This window comes from Stomoxys calcitrans, chromosome 4, assembly GCF_963082655.1.
Source record: "Stomoxys calcitrans chromosome 4, idStoCalc2.1, whole genome shotgun sequence".
In the NCBI taxonomy this organism is placed as follows: domain Eukaryota; kingdom Metazoa; phylum Arthropoda; class Insecta; order Diptera; family Muscidae; genus Stomoxys; species Stomoxys calcitrans.
Window position 1 is genome coordinate 618,500 of NC_081555.1, and position 23,684 is coordinate 642,183.

Genomic DNA, 23,684 nt, shown 5'->3' on the forward strand with positions numbered 1-23,684 from the left:
TTCGAGCTAAAATTTTTCTAAGACGGCTGTATTTTTTTGTTAAATTTCAACATGTTCGACATTAATGGCAAAAGCCCATCCAACGTCTGTCAAAAATTTCTCTACACTTGCACTTGTATTCAGTTCTAAGCACTGTGTTAGGCGATTAAATTGCTGACAATTATTACCCCTGTAGGATATAAAAACATCAAAACAACGGTGATAATAGTCGCCACTCCCCCACCCCCACCTACTGCACTTCGGAGCGAGGTGCTACCATAAACAGTGCGTTAGCAATGTTGTACTTTGTCACCTCCTTACGATGGCCACAGCAGAGACAGTTTGGTCTAATTGAATGTTTTGGGTTGCTATCGGCGATGATAAGATTGCCGCGTTGTACGCTGTTGCTTGCGACCAGTTCAGTTCGATATAACGACATTCTTATTGATACGTACAACTGATAACGGGAGTTGAACCCTCTGGCAGTGGCCAACCTTTCTTCGCCTCATTAGTGTTGCGGCGTTGCTACTGCCAAGCAACGGTTTTACTCGAAAGTAAGAAAGAAACTTTAGGAAAAGGCTAAAAATTTTCCAAGAAACTTTGAAAACGCGATAAACGTTGGACCGACATGTTGAAGTATCGTTTGGCATTAATGGCGGCTGTAATGCTCACCAGCGTTCTGCTGATGAGTCAATCATCAGCAGCAGCCAATGATCAAATAGAACAGCTGAAAAATCAATTTATGCCCGCCCAATTACGGAATACCAACTTCACAGCAGGTAAAAGCAATGAGACGAGGGCAACTGCACTGCAGAAGCTTTCGCCCACAATTGTGGTCGGTGAAACTGCCTTATCTTAAAAAAATAAAAAAAAACCATCACCTACATTTGTAATTAGTCAAGTGGTGGGTGACACCTTGCATTCTTCCTCTCCAAAAAAAGTGTTAACCCCTTCCCCCTTTTTATTTCACAGATGATTTGAAAAAGGTCTTCAAGGAGAAGTGCAAAAAGGCATCTGGCGTTGACAACTCCACCCTTTATCAGGAAGTCGAAAAGGGCAGCGTTAAATTTATCGCTTGTCTCTCCGGCTTGGCAAATTTAACGTCTCTGCAACAGGAGATCGAAGTGGCTCGGCCCATAGGGGAACTGGACACGGTTTTCCACAAACACTGCCAAAAAGCACCGCAAGCAGAAAAGTGTTTCCGCGAATTCAATGAAATCATTCAGCCATGTTTGAGCCGGGAGGAGAAATCGCAAAATGGGGTTATGGTGCGCATTGTCTCGGGTCTGCTCAATTTCATGTGCTCCCGTGGTGGAGATCAAATTGCCCTGTTCGTGGCCGAAGATGGTCCTGAGTGCCTGGAGGCCAACAAAGAGGCCATCACAAATTGCGCCAACAAGTCCTTCACAGAGTTTGTTCCCAAACAAACTATTACAGATATCTTCAATTTGCCCGATTTCACCTTGGAGCCGGAGCATTGTGTGGACTTGGCCAAGTTCGAAGCTTGCACTTTGCATCATCTGGAACAGTGCCAAGAAATAACACCCGCCAATGTGGCCGAGTCTGTCTTTAAGTTTGTCAAAAACGAAACGAGCTGCAAGGCATTTTTGGAGGGTAAGGCCAAGCCCAGATCAATTTTGAAGGAACCCAGAAATGCAGCCACCAGTATCCGAACTAGTATTTTGGCACTTTTGCTGCTCTTCCTAGGTGCCAAAATGATTTTATAAATTTTGTGTATGAGATTGTTAGCCAATCTGGATGCCATCGTTGTTGTTATAGTGTTTCATAATATTAAGTAAAACAAAATATTTATTTATAGTCCTCTGGCTCTTCGATTTTGAAAAAAAAAAAAAAACAATAAAAAACCTCGTCTTTTGTAATAAAGCAAGCAACTCCAACCAACCAAATGGAGGTGAGTCATTTTATAACGTTAAAAACTGTGTTGCTTGCTTACTGGTATCTTATCGCACTGGTCACCCATGGCCATGGGCGAGAGAGAACTGTTTTATAGGTCTGCACAGCAATATCAGATAACGGCTAGAATGGCACATTTCGCTGCCATAAACGTTGCCACGAATTGGATCCACTATTGACGATTTCGATGCATGGCAAAACGACATTTGGTTCTTAAGCACATATTAACAACGTTCTCCAATCTTCTCTGCATTATTTTCGACCAGATGATGGATCCTTTAGGGTGCTAATCCATAAATCATTGTCAAAAATTTATGTGACACCCAATGACTTTGTAAGGACGACTATTGCCAAAAGGAAAGCTGTCAAAATGCATATCTCTTCAAGGGACAAATATGCCTGAAATTTTATTATCCATAATTCCCCCCATTTCTCTGCAACAAACACTGAAAATTCCACATTCACACACACACCAACTTTGGGATGTGATGTGGTGATATCGTCCAAAAGGCAGTGAACAATCTTCCTTCGACATCCTTTCTTTTTTGTTTGTTCGTTTGTTGGAAATGAAAACAATAAAATCCTCATTAAATATTCATATGGCGATGACGATGGAATGTTGAAGAAATCTTCAAGTTCTCGTTGTTTGCCATTGGCCAATGGGGAAGGGGGGAACGCCAAACAAAGGGTAGACTGCAAACATAATCATTTAGTGCAAAGGCGATGAATGCATGATTTATGGTTGGAGAAGTATTTTTGATGGTTTGCCAGAGTATATATATGGGAAAAAAGGTCCATTAAATTTTGATTACATAATAGCAGAGTGGGGGCCAAAACCGGGTGCTATTGTTGAAATGAGTATTCATTACAATAGCCAAATCAAAAAGAGTAAATACCTTATCTTGAGTTACACAACAAAGGGATGCAGTCATATTAAATGCAAAAAAAGAAAATATTTATGAAAATGAATGTATCGAAAAGAAACGTATTGTCAATATTTGTAGCATACTTTTAGGAGCATCATTACTACCTATTTAAATTATCTTTTACTTCTTCTCCACAATATCGTGAAATGCTAGACTTTCCAAAAGCTTTATCAACAATTTAGACCATATTTGGCATCGGCAACAAAGGGTAACCGACGTTTTTCTGTTAAAACGGCTTCAAATTATTCAACAAAATTAACATTAACAGCATTAAGTTCGACCGGGCCGAACTTTGGATATCCACCACCTCTGGTATATATGTAAAACCCCTTTCCTCACAATCCAATGAAATTTGGATAACTTATGTACCCAAATTCGGTACGGACATCGAGTGGTTTAATAAATATAAGTCACTGTTAAATTTTGTATTTCAAATTTCAACAAAAGCGGTTAATAAATAAAGCTTCTATTCGCTTCAGACCCTTTATCGGCAGATCGGTCTTTATGGCAGCTATACCTAAACATAGTCCGATCTGAACCATATTTGGGTCCTATATTAGGAGGCGTAAAACTACTCAATGTTTCAAATTTCAGCAAAATCGGTTAAAAAATAAAGATTTTATGGTCTTTAGACCCTTTATCTGGAGATTGGTCTATATGGCAGCTATACCTAAATATAGTCCGATTTGATCCATATTAAGGTCAGATATCAGGAGATTAAGATAACCCTCTGTTTTAAATTTCAGCGGATTTGGGTAATAAATAAAGCTTTTATGAGCTTCAGACCCTTTATCGGCCGATCGGTATATATGGAAGCTATATATAAATATAGTCCGATATATACCATATTTGGGTCAGATGCCGGGGTGCCTAAAGCTACTCTCTGTTTCAAATTTCAGCAAAATCGGATGAAAAATAAAGCATTTATGGGCTTTAGACCCTTTAACGGAAAATCGGTCTATTAGCAGCTTTATCCAAATATGGTCCGATTTGGCCCGTTCAAGAACTTAACCAGCATGCATCAAAAAGGCGTATCTGTGCCAAATTTCAGCTCAATATCTCAATTTTTGAAGACTGTAGAGTGATTACAACATACGGATGGACAGAAGGATAGACGGACAGACATTGGACATCGTTAAGTCGTCTTAGAATTTTACGACGACCCAAATATATACCGAAATAGGGTCGGAAATTGGTATTTCGATGTGTTGCAAACGGAATGGCTAAATGAATATACCCCCTATCCTACGGTGGTGGGTATAAAAAACGGTTAATAGGTGCCAAACTTTTTAATTTTTTAAATCTCCTGCAAACAGGTTATTTTCTCTAAAGGGCATATTTCAATAAAACTCTCTATAAAGAAAAGTTTAATTTTTCAAGACGAAACGCTAATCCAAAAACCAACTTTCAACGACTTAATATCTCTAGAGCCTAAAATTTCAATGGCATTTTCTCGAAAGAAAATAAATGAGCTCCCTAAAAACATTAATTTCAATGAAGTTTATTTTGAAGACAACATTTTTCTGTGAATACAAAATTGCAGAGAAACTTTCTTTTTCTTAAGGCCGAGTACTTAGTTCGTTCGCACGAAAATTATCTACTAATTGACTCATTTTTGCGGTAAACGACTCGTTTTCTCTTTAAAACTCATTGAAAACGACTCGCTTTGCCGTTACAAATTATAAGGGCAAAACGACTCGTTTGCCGCAAAAACGAGTCGTTTATAAGGAAACCAATGTATGTGAATCTTAAAAAATTCTTAATGAACATACCCTTCTGCCAAAATGTCATATCAAAAATTAAAACAAATTAAAATAATTGAGGACGTGCGGGCTAAAAGACCAAAGAAAGGAAAATAGGAAAATAGAAAACTTCCTTAAAAAATAGGAAACAATCTCCCTCAAAACGTTAAACGAACCAGTCGGTGTGGATGGTTCAGTCGTTTTTGAAAACACAATAAGCAAAACGAGTTAGTGTAGACATAACATAAGGTACACTTTCAAGTGTTAGGTTTTTTATTTATACATGTGTATATACGTATGTACGTTATAATACCGGTATTCACAAAACCTAATGTCGATTTGAAATATGTTTATTTAAAAGATCTCCTTTATAGAATTGTTCAATAAATCTATTTTAAGGCTTCATTAAGTTTTGTGAATACGCCATAAATTTATAAAAGAAAATTTTACAACTACATTGATTAAAAAAATACGCTGCAAATGGTGTCATTTTCAAAATGTTATCTACGCACCGACCGTTGCGAACATTGTGCCCACAATATGTGTATGTATACCAAATTTAAGTTCAAATGACGGCTTTATGGCACCATAGGAAAGCATTTCTAAATACACAATCATGGGATGGATGAAACACAAGTTCGATGCTCAGTAGCACAGAAAAACTTTTTGCAATCTGTGCACTAAACGTTGACAGAATGTGAACGTCAGTGAACGCTTCATTCACAAAAAGTGTTGTTGATTTATGAACATTTGTGGTTGATCAGATAACATCTGTGTGTTAATTCACTTTTGTGACCCAATGTGCTCAATTTGTCAACGCCGTGTTGGGTTTTTTTTTACTTTTTTAGTATTTAGAGCGCACAACGATTACTGGCTTAGGTGTATGTCCATAGTGGCATGAGCCGGATTAATATGCGCACCCTCTTTTCAACCTAACCTAACCTAAATATAAACATTACTCTAACCTAAATAAAAACATTACACTAACCTAAATATAAACATTACACTGCATCAGGCGTCGTGAAAGTAAGCATTAGATAGCCATAAGTGTTTTTGCCTGAAGTTTAACTCTGCCTCCTAACAATCGCAATTGTCAGCAATCATCGGACAACTCAGCAGTAAGCCATCTGTTTTGAAATTACAAACATTTTATTTTAACAGCATACTCTACTCTACTCCCAAAGACTATTTATTGGAGTCCAATTTTGTCTCTGTCGCTCTACATGTCAATTTGGGGTTTTTTGGGTTCGATACTTGGTCCCCAATATAAGAACATTTAATTCGTATTCCACTTCCAAATACCTTCCATTTGAGCCCTATTTTGCCCAAGTTGCTTGACCATGAATTCATTAAAAAAAATCATGTTTTTGGATTAGGGGAAGTACCGGCATCGAATAAGATCTCGAGCTAGATGTTCGAAAAATGGCGAAAAGATTTTAAAGATCAAAATAAAGTAGCGCAAATATTTTTAACGAAATACCAGGGTTGCCTTTTATATTTCGCTTTAAACCACTAAATTTAATGCTTCTATTCATAGAAGAGAATATCAAAGTTAGGCATTATTGTGCTTTTGTTAAAGCATACTGTAAAAAATCTCACTGATCATTGGCTCAAACCATTGCCATTAATAAAAAAAGAAGCAACTTAAGTAACTGTTATACAACTTAAGTAACTGTTAGTGCAGGTATATCGCCCAAAGTTTACTTTAAGAGTCTTTGGTATCTCATTTATTCACCGAACTCTCAAAATTTTGCACAAGACTTTCTTCTACGACAACCACAATATATGCGGATTTACGTCGGAATCGGTTGAGATTAAGATATTGGCTTACCCGACTTTAGACCTCCTTTTTTGTTTTTGCCGTGAAATGAAACTGAAAAATTTCTTTGTAAATGGTTTCAATACTGAATATGTGATATTACATCAAAATCGGACAAGAAAATCAAATGTCCGAACTGCATAGGTTAACAAATCTTTAAAGCTTAAAAAACATTGAAAAAAAATTTCGACATGTTGGGAACGGAATGACATCACCAAAAGAGGTTATGGTTGTGAGTGCAAAAGAATCTAAAAACAAGTAAAAGCATGCCGAGTTTGGCCGGACCGAATCTTATATACACTCCACCATGGATGGCATTTGTCGAGTTTTTTGAATGGTTTTTTTTTTTTTCAAATATAAAGGGTGATTTTTTTGAGGTTAGGATTTTCATCATTAGTATTTGACAGATCACGTGGGATTTCAGACATGGTGTCAAAGAGAAAGATGCTCAGTATGCTTTGACATTTCATCATGAATAGACTTACTAACGAGCAACGCTTGCAAATCATTGAATTTTATTACCAAAATCAGTGTTCGGTTCGAAATGTGTTCATTCACCGTAACGTTGCGTTCAACAGCATCTTTGAAAAAATACGGTTCAATGATTCCACCAGCGTACAAACCACACCAAACAGTGCATTTTTCGGGATGCATGGGCAGTTCTTGAACGGCTTCTGGTTGCTCTTCACTCCAAATGCGGCAATTTTGCTTATTTACGTAGCCATTCAACCAGAAATGAGCCTCATCGCTGAACAAAATTTGTCAAAATTTGAACACATTTCGAACCGAACACTGATTTTGGTAATAAAATTCAATGATTTGCAAGCGTTGCTCGTTAGTAAGTCTATTCATGATGAAATGTCAAAGCATACTGAGCATCTTTCTCTTTGACACCATGTCTGAAATCCCACGTGATCTGTCAAATACTAATGCATGAAAATCCTAACCTCAAAAAAATCACCCTTTATTAATGATGGGGTCTTAGATGCATATTTCGAGGTCTTACAAACGGAATGACGAAATTAGTGTACCACCATCCATTGGTGGAGCTCATTATGTGAATCCAGTAAATTTTTGAACAGATAAAGAGATTTTAAGCATATTAAGAAACTCATCGTCGTCTCATCCTAGTGAAAAAGCAAAGATATGCAAATTGAAGACGTGTTTGATCTCATTAGTGCTGGATATGGATAGCAGCATACCCAAAGTATCATCAGAAACGACCACAATTTAAATACCGTCAAGAGTATCAAATTTACTTTTCAAAGTTGATAAAAGCCTTTGTACTCACTAAAAAAGGATTCTTGCACAGAGATAGTCATGCTGATTTTGGCTTTATGTTTCATTTTGATAGTAGCATTAATTAACAAGTTTTTCGATGGGGCTTTCATACACGTTTAAACCTTTAAGTATTTTATATTTTCCATTCAATTATTATGTGACCTGGACAGGATTGCGATGTGCCCAAAACCCAAAGCAAAAATGTTATACAAACAATTAAGTTTACTCATAAAAACACTTTTCTAAACTAATTTAAAGTTAATTTTAATGTTGCATAAAAAATGAAACACAACATCTCTCTCCCTATCCCTCTCTCTCTCTCTCTCTATGTGTGTCGTGGCAAACTCTGGTAAAACTAAAGAAAAAGTCATCATTTGATGTAATTAAAACCCCATTCCGCTTCGAGCAGCTGCAGCCTTTCCTTCTGCTCCCTATCTCCAGCCCGACCATCCCGACCAGGCCAATCCTTGGCAGAGATCTAACGAAAAAAAAAAACACATTAAAATAGTTTCCCTTTTTGCTGCATTGTGATGATATTCCTTGATAAGTTCATAGCCACACTTCGGTGTAGTCGTTGGGGTCTGGGGCGCTTTCCCTTTTGTTGGTCTGGTGTTTTGTCTATTGTCACGATGACTAGGAAAGAAACGAATGAAACCGCCTCCCTCCCCTCATACACAAGCGCACACACACACGCACACAGGAAGAGGGCTAGACCGGAAAATGCCGGATCTAAAGTTGCTCATTAAAAAGTTGTTGCTTCAGAGAAATTGTATTATACTCGGCCCTCTCATAATGAACACAAAACACTAAGCATATTTATTCCAGTCAACCGACGCCTATGGCAATGGCAAGAGTACATGCAAGGGACAGATGTAGCCAAGTGGTGAGGAGGGCGAGGGTCAGCATTTCAACCCCTGTAGCATCGGTGACATCTTTGTGGCGTGTGTGGGGAGGATCGTTTACAACTTAGTTGAAGCTGAGACCCACGAAAAAGCAAAAAAATGATTTTTCAAATCAATTGAGTTACAAGTCCATATTCTTAAGTGCATTTGCTATTGCATCATCACTTAGATGCTCCGCATTTTGCCATCCTTCATCACTTTAGGCCACAATGCCGAATTAAGGCTCTCAATTTAACGCTTGGTCTGTCGTCTAATTGCATTTTCACATTTTTATGCCAATTTTATCTTCTCTCGGTGTGCAATCACACAAATATCTGACCAAGCGCCCATAGCATTGGTCATCCACTCGTCCACTTGGCAATCAAGAAGTTTTTAAGAAACCCAGCAAAAACTACTGCTGCCACTCGCTGCAAACAACTCAAGTTAAAAGTTATTGGCTGCCCTCACACATCCCAGAGAAGAAATCTTCAAAGAGAGAGAGAGAGAGAGAGATGTCAGATAGCGAGACACCAAGTTTTTGTTAGCCCACCAATCATGGACATGGATAACGGCAGAAAGAACTTTTGCAAAAACTGTCAACTCTGGTAACGAGAAATTGTCCATATAAATCAACAAAAACAACAACAAAAATAAAAAGAAATATATGTTTTATGGCAAAAAAAAAAAACAATCCATACAAGCAAACAAAAAAAACTAGATTCCATGCAAACACTTCAAACAAGATACGGAGAAAATAATAACAAATTCAATTAAAACTTTGACTGCTGAATGGTGCAAATTCAAATTGTCCCATTTAGTTGGCATTCAATTTTGATGGCAGATAGCAAAGGAGGCGGCAAGACAAATCTGTAAAAATATAAAGGAGTCAAAAACAAAAACAATCCCATTTTTACGGAATATATTTCTTCAAGACAAAACTAACCGTGGCGACATACCCTTTTATGCTGACTATCAGTCTATTCGTCAGACTAATGTCTTAAAAAATAAATCCTCGAGGCTAGAACTTACTGCTAGGAGGTACACCAGATTAATCGAACAATTGAAAATGAAATATTTTGTAATCGATTAATCGTTTTGATGTTAAAAAAGCTTGAAAACACGGATTGTATTATTTGTTTCGTTTTTAGTTCAATAAACAGCATTCTTTTGGAATATCCCATTTTGTTTTATTAAACATAATAATCGATTAATCGACAACCCGGCCTACTTCGATTCGAACTTGAATTTTCAAATAAACGATTAATCCAAAACTGTAATTAAATGAACCTCCTACTTACTCCAGATTTATTTTCAATCAATCATGATTTTTTCAATATTTGTTGCAGCTTTTGCATACTCATGCCGAGAATACGTAATGGATCTCAAGATTGTATTCATCGGATGGGAACTCAACTCGTATAGCGCGATCCTCCAGAAAGCTCGATATAAATCGAGTAGTCATTGCTGAAATTCGGGTTTTTATGCAAAATCGAACTTCGCTTTTCTATTACTTGGCAAATGCGATAGTATATTGCAATAAAACTTAATTTTCTACACGCAAAATGATTAACAATTTCGACTCCGCAAACAATGTATTTGCCAGATAATAGATGGCAAAATTTCGATTTTGCATATAAATCCGAACTCTAGTTATGACCAACACTAAAAGCCAACAGCTTTGATAAGAGTGCACTGTATCAAACCGTATAAATGCCTTGGATTTATCCGGAGCCAGTGTCTTACTCTCACCAAACTGGTGGATAGAACCAGCCCAACGTACCGACAGAAATGCAATCATATCACCCGGGAAACGATTCCTGTGGTAGCCATACTTTCGGTCGCCAAGAAAGCCTTTAGCTCTTAATAACCTAAAAGCGTAAACCATATTGAGATTGGCCGGTAATACGAGGGGTGCCTTTTATATTTCGGGATTGGACAACCCTTGTATTACAATCTGTCAACTGACCGCTCTATCGTATAGCTTGACATTTTTGAGGTTATCCGTATACAGAACGTTTTGACATACGAGCGCAATTTGTGTTGTTTACAGTAACTTAAAAGATTTATCTCGCCCAAAAAAATGGAATTAAATCGTAAACATTTTCGTGCGTTTACTTTTTACAACTTTCGGTGTGGATTAACTCAACCACAGTACATCGATGAACTTAATTTAATTTTTGGCGATGAAGCTCCATCAAGGAATAGTGTTTATCGATGGTATAGTGAATTCAACCGAGGTCGTAGTTTACTCCCAGAAGAATTTCGTAAAGGTCGTCAAAAATCAGTTGTTGTTCCAAAATCCATTGATGCTGTGTGCCAACTGATATTGCAAGATCGTCATGTAACCTATCGTGAGATTGAGACAACCTTGGGCATTAGTGGGAACAGCATACATTCAATATTGCATGAACATTCGACCGACAAAAAACTAAGTTCACGTTGTATCCCACACAATTTGTCAATCGCAAAAAAAGGCTCGTGTCGATCGAAAGAAATGCTCCAAAAATACGAAACAACTCCATTTTTGAGCACTCAAAACAGCGATTTGATGAGTCATCCGCCGTATAGTCCTGACTTGGCACCAAATGACTTCTTTTTATTGCCGTACGTAAAAAATAAAATGAGAGTTCAACGTTTTTCGACAACTGAAGGAAGCGGTTGATGCGTTCAGAATGTATGTTTTGGAGATACCTCAATCAGATAGCAAAAGTGCTTCGACAATTGGTTCAAATGCATGCAAAAGTGTAATGGGGAATATTTTGAAAAACAATACAGCGATTTTCGATGATTAATATTTGTTTTTGTGTTCTCTAATCCCGAAATATAAAAGGCAAACCTCGTACGCAGTGTGGTTCGCCTCGCCCTTCTTGGGTATTTGTTGAACGTTTGCAACCTTCTAACACGCCGGGAAGACACCCAAGTGTCGAAGAACACTTACATTGAGCAAGTGTAGCAAGTGTCGATGTGCGATCCGCGCTTAGGGATTTATTTGTAACGAGATTCAAAAGAGCCCTTTGACCCCTCCTGTTGGAAAATATATCTGAGGCATCAAACTCGATACGTTTTTGATCGCAAGGGGTGGTAAAGTCTATTCCGAGAAGGAAGAATTTCCTGTAAACATTTCAGCCAGTAGTTTAGCCTTATCAACCAGATCAGTGAATATTGGGACAACTTTAACAAGAGACGGAATAGCCGACAAGATGCCCTTAATGTTTGAAGATTATTTCATGCAAATGTTGACCGTGACTACGCCTCAAATGGTCCATCCGAAGCGGGCTTGTCTGTATAGGCATGAACTGTAACATAGCCCCACAAAAAATAGTCTAAAGGCATTTAATCACACGATCTAGGCGGTCACGAACGTGAAATAAAATGTTCACCGAACTCGCTTTTCACCGACACAGTCTTGTTGAAACCACATTTCATGCAAGTCAAGCTCTTGCATTTTGGGCAAGAAAAAAAAATAGTTGAATATCATCTCACGATAGCCCTCATCATCGACAGTTGCGTTACGATTCGCATCATCTTTAAAAAAACTACGGTCCAATGATGCCACCAGCCCATAAACCGCATCAAACTATGCCTTTTTCTGGATGCATTGGTAGCTCTTGCAATGCTTCTGGCTGATCTTCACTCCAAAATCGACAATTCTGCTTATTTTCATACCCATTGAGCCTCATCGTAAAATGGAAGAAGCGTGCGATTGACTTTCTTCACAGAGCACACATTTTGATAATAAAATTCAATAATTTGCAAGCGTTGTTCGTTTGTTAGACGATTCATGGTTAAATGTAAGACCAAACTGAAGATGTTTGACAGTGAAACAAAACACGAAACGTGCGTGAGCTATTTATTAAACCAGTGTGGCCAAAAAGACAATAGCTAAAAAATCACCCTTTACTAAAGAAATAATTGCCAACTTTTATTTTAAATGTTGGCAAAATTTAATCGTTATACCAAAAACTTGAAACATACTAATTTTTACAAAAACATTTCCTTTAGAAATTTGTTTTCATATTTTACTTCCTTAATGGAACTTGTGTCACAATAACTTTTTACTGAAATTGTTCACTGGGCTCTCTCAATGTTGTTTTTGTAATTAAAATCGTTTACTTTTTAATTTTTTTGGTTAAGTAGTTTGGTCTCTTAAAAGGCAAGAAGAAAAAACTCTTAAACTTAAATAAACTTTACTAATTGTCGACATTTAATGGTGACCATATACAAAGTTTTATGGCATTTTGCGTTGCGTTGCTTAAGAGCTTTGAAAATTGGGTTTCCTGAATTTTTCTAAAGCACATAGCCTTCTTTTACATGCTCACAGACAAACACACACACACAGATCAGGAAGAAGTTGTGACAACAAATTGTTAAATTGCTGGCAATTACATGACATTCCCTGCCGCCTATGTTGGTTGCATTGTGAGAAACACTTGCCATTTCCAAGTGGATCTCGTATGTCTTTTGGTTTTTATGCTACTGCTAATCCTTGGCACAGGCAGGCAAGTTTTAAAGTTCACTCATCCGCATACTTTTCACTTTTGGAGCATCAGCTGCAAAGTGCAATGGCAGTTTGCTAAAGTGAGACCTAACCCCTTTTTCCATGCTGCTAAGGTGACAATGACAATTCTGTGTTAAAACCAACAACAAATGGATGCTCAGCCCAGCTACAGGATGCATCTTCCAAATACCGAGCAGACAAGTGTTCCGCTTAAGTGTTTTTTATAACACACACCTGCGACACCACTACACCGAGAAGGGTGCTAGCACTCTGCCATGGCTAGCGAGCGAACCGTTCAAAAACTTGCAAAATGTTTCAAGTCCTTTGTAGTGAATTTCAAGAAATTTTGGATTTGAAATGAAAAGTAAGCTCCTCGTCGAATTTTTTTTTCAAATTGAGTAAGTCACACAGCTTTCAAAGTTGTTTCAAGTGCCTGGTAGCGAAAGGCATTTTCAATTGTAATCAAAAATTTAGTTAAGAAAGTATTTTTTAACCAAAAAACAAAAATCCAACATTCCTTTACAAACATTTATCATTTCTGCTCAAGCGACTTAGTCACCATTGTCCGATTGTCGGCAAAAGGATTAAATACAACTGCTATCCATTTGGATGAGATTTGTGCTCAAGTCTAAATAAGACATAACATGTAGACAAGAGTATTTTGTTGAAATATCAATTACGATACAAATAAATATGCATGTATGGATATGTAAATGTTGTAGTTGGAGAAATATATACAGATAGGCAAGGGAAAAATGCAGTGTCCACGCACAACAATAAGGCATGTATTAAAGTTCATGTATTGGGTCTCCATGCCCTACAGATCCTCCCGCCCCTATTATTTTGTAATCAAACATCCCCACAGAGTTTATTTAATTATTTATTTGATTAGTTTGTCGATATTGCATTTGTCCTGCAAAATATTTTTATAAATTTCTGGGAAATTTTGCAACCTTTTGACAATTAAAGTAAATATTTTTCTATTCAGAGCTTAAATTAAATTTCAATTAGTTGTGGTTTGAACAAAATCCAAATTGAACGACGACGAAGAAGAAGAGCAAGAGGAAGAAGCCAACTGGGATTTCTCAAACACTGCTCTAATCAATAAGGAATTATTCAAAAGTGTCTGAATTTTAGAAGAGCAGCAGCGAAGGAGAACAGCACTCGGGCATTCAAAATGTTTGCACAAAGCTCAAGAACAAACATCAATCATCACCGTCGAGTTTCATTGTTCTTCTGCAGTTAATGTTGTAAATTTCCTCAGCTCGATTCTTTTCAGAAGCATAAATAGGAAAATTAATTTTCTTGTACTTTATTTATCGTATATACAACATTTTTATAGCGAACATACATTCTGCTGCTGGCAAAATATCATCGAGTGTTGTTGCTGCTGCTACATTAAGGCTAGTCACAGTATTTCAACTGGATAAAATTTTATGGTGGATTTCTCATTACATGATGTACTATATCTCATGTATTTCTCTTGAGTGTGATGTGTCATCATCAGAAATAGAATTAGGTTGCCTACGGATATTCGTCCCGAAGAAATGGCTAAGCGGTTAAAATAAAAATTTTTCATGGGGGTAGAAGGCGCAAGGTAAGACTGGGTTTTGAGAAATTCGCACAAAAAAAGTAGGGGAAGTGCTAAAGTTCGTACTCCTTAACAGATAGTTAAAAATCTGTAATACTGCGCATATTTTCGTCTGAGACAATAGGGTTTGGTTAGGTAGGGTTGAAAAAAGGGTGTGATTATTAATCCACCCCATGTCACAATGGACTTACAATAATTGGCTTGATGTGCGCTCTAAACACTAAATTTGAATTTTAGGAAGAAATGAAGTTAATGCATTTCTTCTTCATCCACGGTGTATAGGAATGGCTAGGATTTCGGAATTCGCAATGACCTCACTTTTCAGAAATGACACTCATCAGAAATGGGTGAACAGGGGCCTAATTCCCGCATCCGTAATTGTGTTATTACGATCGAGTTTTGCATTTCTTTGATGATGGCGTGCATTATCGAGTAAGTCTATATGAAACTTCAAGTAGAAATGTGAGAGTTTTTACCCGCAGCAATTTGCCTATCGTAGACAACAAATATTTGCTTATTTTCCAGAAATTTGGAGAAAAAACTGCAAATTGAGGTGTACAACGATTTTAATTAAAAAACAACATTTAGAGAGCCCAGTGAACAATTTCAGTAAAAAGTTATCGTAAACAAAATTATAAAAAGATTCTTTCAATTTTAGAAAACAGTTGTATACAAATATAATATTGTGGCACAAATTTTAATGGAAGTAAAATATGAAAAAATTTTCTGAAAGAAATGTTTTTATAAAAATTAGTATGCTTTAAGTTTTTTGTACAACGATTAAATTTTGCCAACATTTAAAATAAAAGTTGACAAATTTTTCTATAGTAAATGGTGATTTTTTAGCTATTATCTTTTTGGCAAAACTGGTTCAAATAGCTCACGTACGTTTCGTGCCTTGTTTCACTGTCAAACATCTACAGTTTGGTCTATAATTTAAACATGAATGGTCTTACAAACGAACGACGATTGCAAATTATTGAATTTTATTATGCACGCAGTGCACGCATTTGCACTGTTAAGAAAGTTCATCGCGCGCTTCTTCCAATTTATATCCAGTTAAATCGAAACCACTGAAGCAGCTATTCGGGCTCTTGTGACTTTATGTCGCACCAAATTAACACTGTCGGACATTAAAGCACCTACACGCTTATGTAGAGTGCGAACTGAAGAAAATATCGCAGCTGTATCGGCCAGTGTTAATGATGACCATCAATTATCTATTCGTCGCCGTTCGTAGCAATTGGGCTACCTAAATAGAGTTAGGTGTAAAGCCTTTCAAAATACAGTTGGTGCAAGAGTTGAAGCCGAACGCCGAATTTTTGGTGAATGGGCTCTTGGAAAGTTGGCCAAAGATCCACTTTTTTGATCAAAAAAATGTGTTCCGCGACGAAGCTCATTTTTGGCTCAATAGGTACGTAAATAAGCAGAATTGTCGATTTTGGAGTGAAGATCAGCCAGAAGCATTACAAGAGCTACCAATGTATTCAGAAAAAGTCACAGTTTGCTGCGGTTTATGGACTGGTGGCATCATTGAACGGTACTTCTTCAAAGATGATGCGAATCGTAAAAGAACTGTGAATGGTGATGATATCTAACCTTTTGCCCAAAATGCAAGAGCTTGATCTACGTGACAAGTGGTATCAACAAGACGGTGCCACATGCCGCACAGCACGCGTAACAATAGACTTATCGAGAGGTGAGTTCGGTGAACATTTTATTTCACGTTCGGTGTCACAAACATGAACAAAGGAAAAATTGTGTCATTGAATCACTACATTTAATACTACAGGATATTTTTTCAAGGAAAGACTTCTAGCTATATCCAATTATATCTTCTACTTTGGCTGCTGTTCTCCTTGTACCTGCCCGACGAAAACAAACAATGAAGAAGGACGGTTAGCTGTGATAAATACTACGTAAAGCTTCATGTTTTAGTCCTCGTTCACATAAAACGACAATTCATTGTGAAAAGACACTAACATTTCGATGAAATTTCTTTTTTAATTATTTTGTTGCTGGTAATAAATGGTTGCAACAACCACCATTTGACTTGTCTACCTTTGAGATGGTAAAATATTCGTATACTCGGCAGTATACTCTACGACTTCTTCCGAAATCGATAACTTTTTGATAAATTACGTTCATAAGCCATTATCCAATTAGTTATTACGGAACGGAATTAATCTTCGAACAAAAACTCGTCCGATTAGGGATGCGAGAATAAGACCCCAGGTTCCAGAACATTTCGCGCACATTTTTGTACATTGTACCGAAATTTAGACTACTACACACAGTGGTCGCTGCCATTGGCCAAAATTCAAAAAATTAAAGTCCAATGTTTGGTACCAAATATGTTAAGCATCTCAAAAGTATACATATGATTAATTTATTCTAACGGTACTCTTCAAGAAAGAAGAACCGTTAGAATAAAGAGAAAATTTAACGTCTTTATTTCAGATGTGAGTTAAGTGCAAAGAAAGGTATTAAGTTTGTATGCAATTTTCTGTATTTTTAGTTGTTGTATAGATTATTTGAAATTAGTGTTGGTTTTTGTATGTTTTTTAATGTTATTTCGTCCGTATAATTGTGGTTCAAGTACGGATTTAGTTATGTTCCCCCTTGAACTCCCCATTGATATTTTACTACAATGTTAATGGTGGTATTAAGATGCTACATGAACAATTTCAGTTGCAACTTTTTGGGCTCAAAAATCAAATCGGGAGATAAGTTTATATGGGAGCTATAACCATCTTCAACTCAGATCTTTGGGAGCCTCCGGAGAGTTGCACCGTTTTAAATTTCAGGGAAATAGGGTAATAGATGTGGCAATTATGGACTTAAGACTCAAAATCGACGGATCGGTCTATATGACAGCTAAATCGAAATATAGTCCGATTTGGACCATATTCGGTACAGATATCAGTATGCATAATACAAGTCGTTGTTTTACATTTCATCGAAATCGGACAATAAATGTTTGTACAATAAGTATTTGTGGCCGCTATCTTAATCTGAGCCGGTTTTGATAAATTTTAGCATATATATCTTGGGACATTAAATAGAACATCTTGCGCAAAATTTTGCAAAGAAGTGATCAAAATTGCGACAACTATAGCCGTAAAGCACACAACGTATGAAAGATATAGATATAGGAAACTTTATCTAACTCTGAACCCATTCTTATGTACTTTTACACACACTTTTGGACATCTGGTAGAACATCTGTCGGGCATATACGAAATTTTGTAAAGATCGGCGCAGAATTGTGGCTATAATAGCTCATATCGATTGAAAGATGCATATGGGACCTATTTTCTAATCTAATTTCGATTGCTGATCGATTCTTATTTTACTGCACAGATGACTGTCTAATTATTAAATTATAAAATATAAAAAACTAAACATTTGAAGACGGAAGCTTCTATATCTAGGACTATTTTGCGTCTTTACAATGTTGCCTTGTTCAAAATTATTTTTTTTTATTTTAACGATATTGTGACCTTCATTTTAGATGTTTGTCTTTAGTAACAAAACACAAAGTTAAGGATTTATTAACCTACTATATAAAATCGTTAATATCGAGTGAGTTGTGTTAGACCACCCGACATTCTTCTTCAGTTTGGCCCAGATCGGTTCAGATTTGGATATAGCTGCCATATAGACCGATCTCTCGAATTAAGATCTTGGGCCCATAAAAGGCGCATTTATTGTCCAATTCTTGAAGATGGTACAGAACGGTCCAGATTTTAATATAGCTGCCACAATTTTGGCACCATAAGAGGCGCATTTTTTATCCGATTTCGCTGACATATGACACACTGACTTATGTTAGGCTTTTCGACATCCGTGTCCTATATAGTTCAGATCGGATTGGATATAGCTGCCAAAAAACCAATATTGAACCAAAATTGAACAGTAACTTGTACATGGTCCAAATCGGACCATAATTAGGTGTAACTGCTATGGGTGCATAAATAATGCATTTTTCACCGCATCATGAAGAAAGGTGGTTTACATATTTACCCGAGTTGGTGGGTATTCAAAGTTTGGCCCGGCCGAAGGCGTTTTTACTTGTTTCAACGTAACACATTTTGTTTAAATTTTTTAAGGCTCTAAAGATCATTCCTGGTTCTTATCTGCTCTCCATGAAATGTTGGAAAAACACTGTGCCATAACATCACCATTAGTTCTAAGAGGCTGGCAAAGCTGTTAGCGCAATCAATTGAAATGGGAGGGTAGTGGCGGCATAGGTTTGCTTTGTTGATGATAGTAACTCCACTAGGAACCTCGCCCTTTGCTATGCAATGCTCCAGGCTGAGTGTGCCAATGAAGACGAAAATCACAAATTCAAAATATTATTTATGGCTTCTCTTCTCCATTCTGTCAATAATCGATTTCGATAAAAGGCCTGCTCCATCATCTCAGACGACCGGCCAATGATGACTTTCTTTATATCCAAATTCATCCTTCGTCATAGATTTACAAATCGCTCAATTTATTATTATTTTTATTTATGATTTGAGCTGCTTAAATCACCATCACCATGGCCACCATGCTTGTCATCATCATCGCTCTGAGCTGCTGGTGCTGGTGCTGCTTCCTTGGCTACAAGTAGATACTTTGTATGTTTGCCATTTTACTTTTTTTTCGGTGCTAGCTTGGAAGATTGTAATAAATTTTCTCGAGTTTTTTTTTATTCTTTTACTGCTTGATTTTGATGTGAATGCTGAAGGTTTTTTTTTTTTGGTGGGAGCAGAACTACATACGTATGCTCTACATTCGCGCATAATCATCGCTGCCACTTCTTGCACTGTGCGCCTTGTGAAAAGAGCAGACCATAAATCATCTTTTTATGGGTTTCCTCTGCAAGGATTGCTGCTTAATAATGAAGACAGAAAAAGCGACAAAAAAAAGAACAAAGAAAAAACTTTGCTTGGTGTTCTATGCTCTCAGAGGACTGTGATTTTTGAATGTTGGATTTCGATTTCGATATCATACATTCGCTTGTGAATGTTGCTTTTCTTGTTCTATGACTTCTTCGATAATTAAAATGTCAATACTTCGTGCCGTCGTGCTGAGACCTAAAATTGTCCGTTTCTTTTAACAACACACATAAATCCATTTCTCCTGTCCACAACTTCGAAAGGATAGCTCTTGAGAAGTGGAAACACTAACCCGCCCACAATGTTTTTGCACAAGTCGGCAGGCAGAATGGTGTTTTAAATATTTCATGATTTCTAAGTGAATTGAAGAAGAGGGCGATTGCTGCTATACGACTCAAAGGCAACCATCCAGTTTGCAGCGGAGAATTTACAGGTCTTTTTGCTTAGCATTGCAGCGCCGTACAGCTTAGCGTTATGCTACGTTTTCGCATTTAACCCTGAAGAAAAACGAAACGCATTATCTGCCACACAGCCCAAGCAAAAAGTTACAAAGAAATCTTAAGAGCTCTGTGCTGCTGCTCTTCAGCTGGGTTCACTCACGAACTGATGCATTTCATCCTACCTTTTTGTTGAAGTCTTCTATTGCTTTTTTCTGACCCTTTTTTTTTGTGTGCATAAGAGTTAAGCTAGCCGAAAATAAGGAAGAGCAGATTTACGAAACCAGAGAGAAAGTAATGCACAATACCCTAAGAAGACGTTTAGAAAGACGATATGCCTCAGCCAGCACTCTTAGAATGGGCTCAGAAATTCCAAAAATACTAGCAAATCACTCGGCTCTCAAGTAATCAACAAAGGTGTCACATTTCATGCACACAAGGGCAACTGTGTATTATGGCCAAAGCCATTCCGCAGAGGCTTCCCTGTGTTTTCTGGAGCCCATCCAAGCGTTCCATTGCAGCAACAAAAGAAAAGAAATACTAAACGATTCTATGATGAATTGCTAAAATTATTTTCTTTATTTGCCTGTAACAAGGTGGGAACACCTAAGCAAAGCAAACCAACGACCAAAGGACGGACAAGAGTGGAAGCGGAGTAAGAGAGTGAGTGAGAGAGAAAAGAAAATCCTACTGTGAAGACAAAAAACTTCGGACAAAGAAGTTTAGTCTACAGTTGTCGCAGCAAACTTTTTGCAAAGTTTTGATAATAAATTTCTCAAATGTAATGCACGTGGACATACGCACTTACCTACCGACAAAAAGAGCATTCTCGGGCCAAGGAACAAAAGTTTATTTGAATTTTCAAGAGTTTGGCTAACAACAGTTCAATTTTTTTCCACAAGAGGATGTTTCAAACCATAGAGGAAAGGGACACAAAGGTGTCATAACGCCTTAGATACATTTTTCATTTTATGAAAGGGAAACTTGTCACGGGTTCCAATGGCTGCAGCATGAGTTACATTTGTCTTAAATTTGAATATTCAGAAAGTAATATTTTAAGAAATTTTAGATTTATTTGTTCAAACTGAGTGCTATTTTTATTGATATACCTACCGCCCTCGGCACAGAATGATTGTTACCTTGGAGTTATTTAGATCACCTATTTTGATGGGAAGATGGGAAAATGCATTGCTGCTTGCACATAAGTCGTCACTTATGTGTAATGTCGGGCTTACAGTCCGCCTTACCGACTGAAAACCCGCCTTATTACTTCGAGGTGGCTCTTAAAATTGGTCCTTACACCTTCGTCTATTACATCGTCCTCGTCCAAGTTGCCATCGTTGAAATCACTTATACACTTCACATCCCCATGTTTCCTATATACAAAGTTCTTGATATCTGGGATTAGTTTCGCGGTCCAACCGCATCTTCCGCTTTCTTGTAGTCTCTTCTCTTATTTCATTTCTGTAGTCTTGGATAGGTACACTATTGTTCACTCTCGCCTTCAAAAGCGGTTCTAGGGGTGCCATTTCTGCTATTATCTGCACCGCAACAGCCGAAAAGGTCAGATATGCCACTCTTAGTACGGCGGTGCTCAGAAGATTAATCAGCTGTTGTGCTCTGTGCTTGGCATGTGTTTCGCACCATAAATCGTTATGATGATACTGGTAGCGATGTCAAATGGCATGGTAATAGTGAAAGAAAATAGTGCAACTGCACGGTAGATACGGCGAGTGAAGGCGCGAATTTAGTGAAATCCATGTCATACTGGCAATCAAATGGCTAAAGATATAAGCATTTGCGAACTTCGATACACGCCCTCCAATCGTTTTTATGGAAACTGCTTTGGAGCCGTGAGTAGTGTGCCATGCCTACTCATATTCACACATGTATTTCGTATAGTCTTCTCCAACAGGATGTAAAAGAGATCACACGAAACCTCGCCTGTCGGAAATCTCATTTAGTATTGAACGGTTGTGGGAGTTTATTTTCTATTTCAACTGCGGAACGTGCAAGAATTATCCTGCAAAGTCGCATCAGTCCTGCAGGGATACGAAGGTCAGACATGGCTTGGAATACCTTTGAACGTATAGGGGTGTCGAAGTCGGCTTTGTAGTCAACGGGAAGATGGTAGATGCTGATTTGTCCTTCTCATGTCTTTTTTTCTTTTGGTCTAAAGTGGACTTTCAAGGGTGACGTCGCTAAATAGGGCCCAATTATCTCATTGATTTTAGACTTTACCACAGTACGCTCGATAGTATCTTGTATGCAATAGGAAGGAGACTCTTTCCTCTATAGTTGATACATACTGTCTTCTCTTTTTTGGTGAACGGGACATAGTATGCTGAGGTTCCAATCCACGTTCAATATGTGTTCTTATAGACAGTTTGTGCAGATAAGCTGATGAGTAAGGCGTATCTACTTGTCGCCCCCATTCTTAAATAGTTCAGCCGGCAACCCATTGGCTCCTACAGCCTTGATCGTTTTTCAAAATGCATGGCGGACTACCCACAAGAAAACACATACTGCCTGACACAGATATTATGGGTCGGTCACCAGAAGAAGCAATTGCAGCTATTGAAAATATCGAAAGAGAATCTGACGGGATCGGCCAGAAAATGGAGACAAGACAAGTGGATGGTGTCAAGTGCCGCAAATCCCAGTACACCCAAGCAGATAAAGAAAAGAAGAAAGTTGAGTACTACAACTTTGAGGCAGTCGGCAAATGTAAATTGTTTTGAAATAAAAGAAAGGAACTGATGCCATTTTGGTATTAAGCAAGCACTTCAGGAGCTTAGCCACCTCTCGACAGATGAAAATACCTGTGCTACTACCTGTGCTGTTGTATGACTCCGAAACACAGTTATTTGTGAAAGCACATGAGGTAATACTTGGAGTGTTTGACATAAATATCATTCGTAAAATAGATGGGTCAGTCTGCTTTGTTGGAGAAAATAGGCTTCGCACAGTGGGATGGGAAAACAATTAGTGGAAATAAGTCTGCCATTTGCAAACGTATAAAGATATCTTCACAAAATTGTATATGGACCCGTGTGTCCATTGGTTGGGATTCAAAGTTGGTCAAATTGGCCCTAAAGCATTTTTGTTCTGGCTGCCAAGAGCGCGTTAAGGCCCGATTTTTAAAATTTTAAATGCTGGAAAGTGTTCGAAAACCCATTCAAAAACACTACTTTTGTTAACCTAATAAACAAATCTTTTGCAGAGGCTGGGCTCTTAATTTGTTCTTTGGGAAGGCATTTCTTACCCGACTTCCAATTTTTAAACAGATTCGTATTCACTTCTTCACTCAAAAGTTATGCGAGTTACAAATCAAAAAAATTGTGATTATATTTTTTCGTCTTTAAAAATAAAATTTTGCTTGAAGCTTTCAATGTAGCTTATTACACTGTAAAGGGGGTTTAAGGTAGATGCGTTTTAATCGATTTTTTTTATAATTTGTGTTGAATCAACTAGGAAACATGTGGAATACAATATTGCCATTTTTCTCCGAAAAAAAGGAAAGAACCTTCGACTTCTCAAAACGAAAAAATGGAACCCTCGAATTGATAAACATATTTTTGTTTGTTTCGTTAAAAGAGATATCTTTATGAAATTTTAACTTTACACAGCTGAGGTATTTGTTATGCGTTATCCTCAATTTCAGGACATTAGAGAATCTGGGCCTTGCTCATGCGCCCTTTTGATTAAGCCATCAATAAAAGCATATAAT

General features: G+C 37.5%; 1 protein-coding gene across 1 annotated transcript; it reads left to right on the top strand.

Moving 5' to 3' along the window:
• Positions 1-402: 402 nt before the first annotated feature.
• LOC106084207 (27 kDa hemolymph protein) lies at positions 403-1,803 on the top strand. The gene is made up of 2 exons (XM_013247750.2): positions 403-758; positions 952-1,803. Exons 1-2 carry the CDS (start codon positions 608-610, stop codon positions 1,704-1,706), a joined length of 906 nt encoding a protein of 301 aa, XP_013103204.1. The 5' UTR covers positions 403-607; the 3' UTR covers positions 1,707-1,803.
• The last annotated feature ends 21,881 nt before the right edge of the window (positions 1,804-23,684 follow it).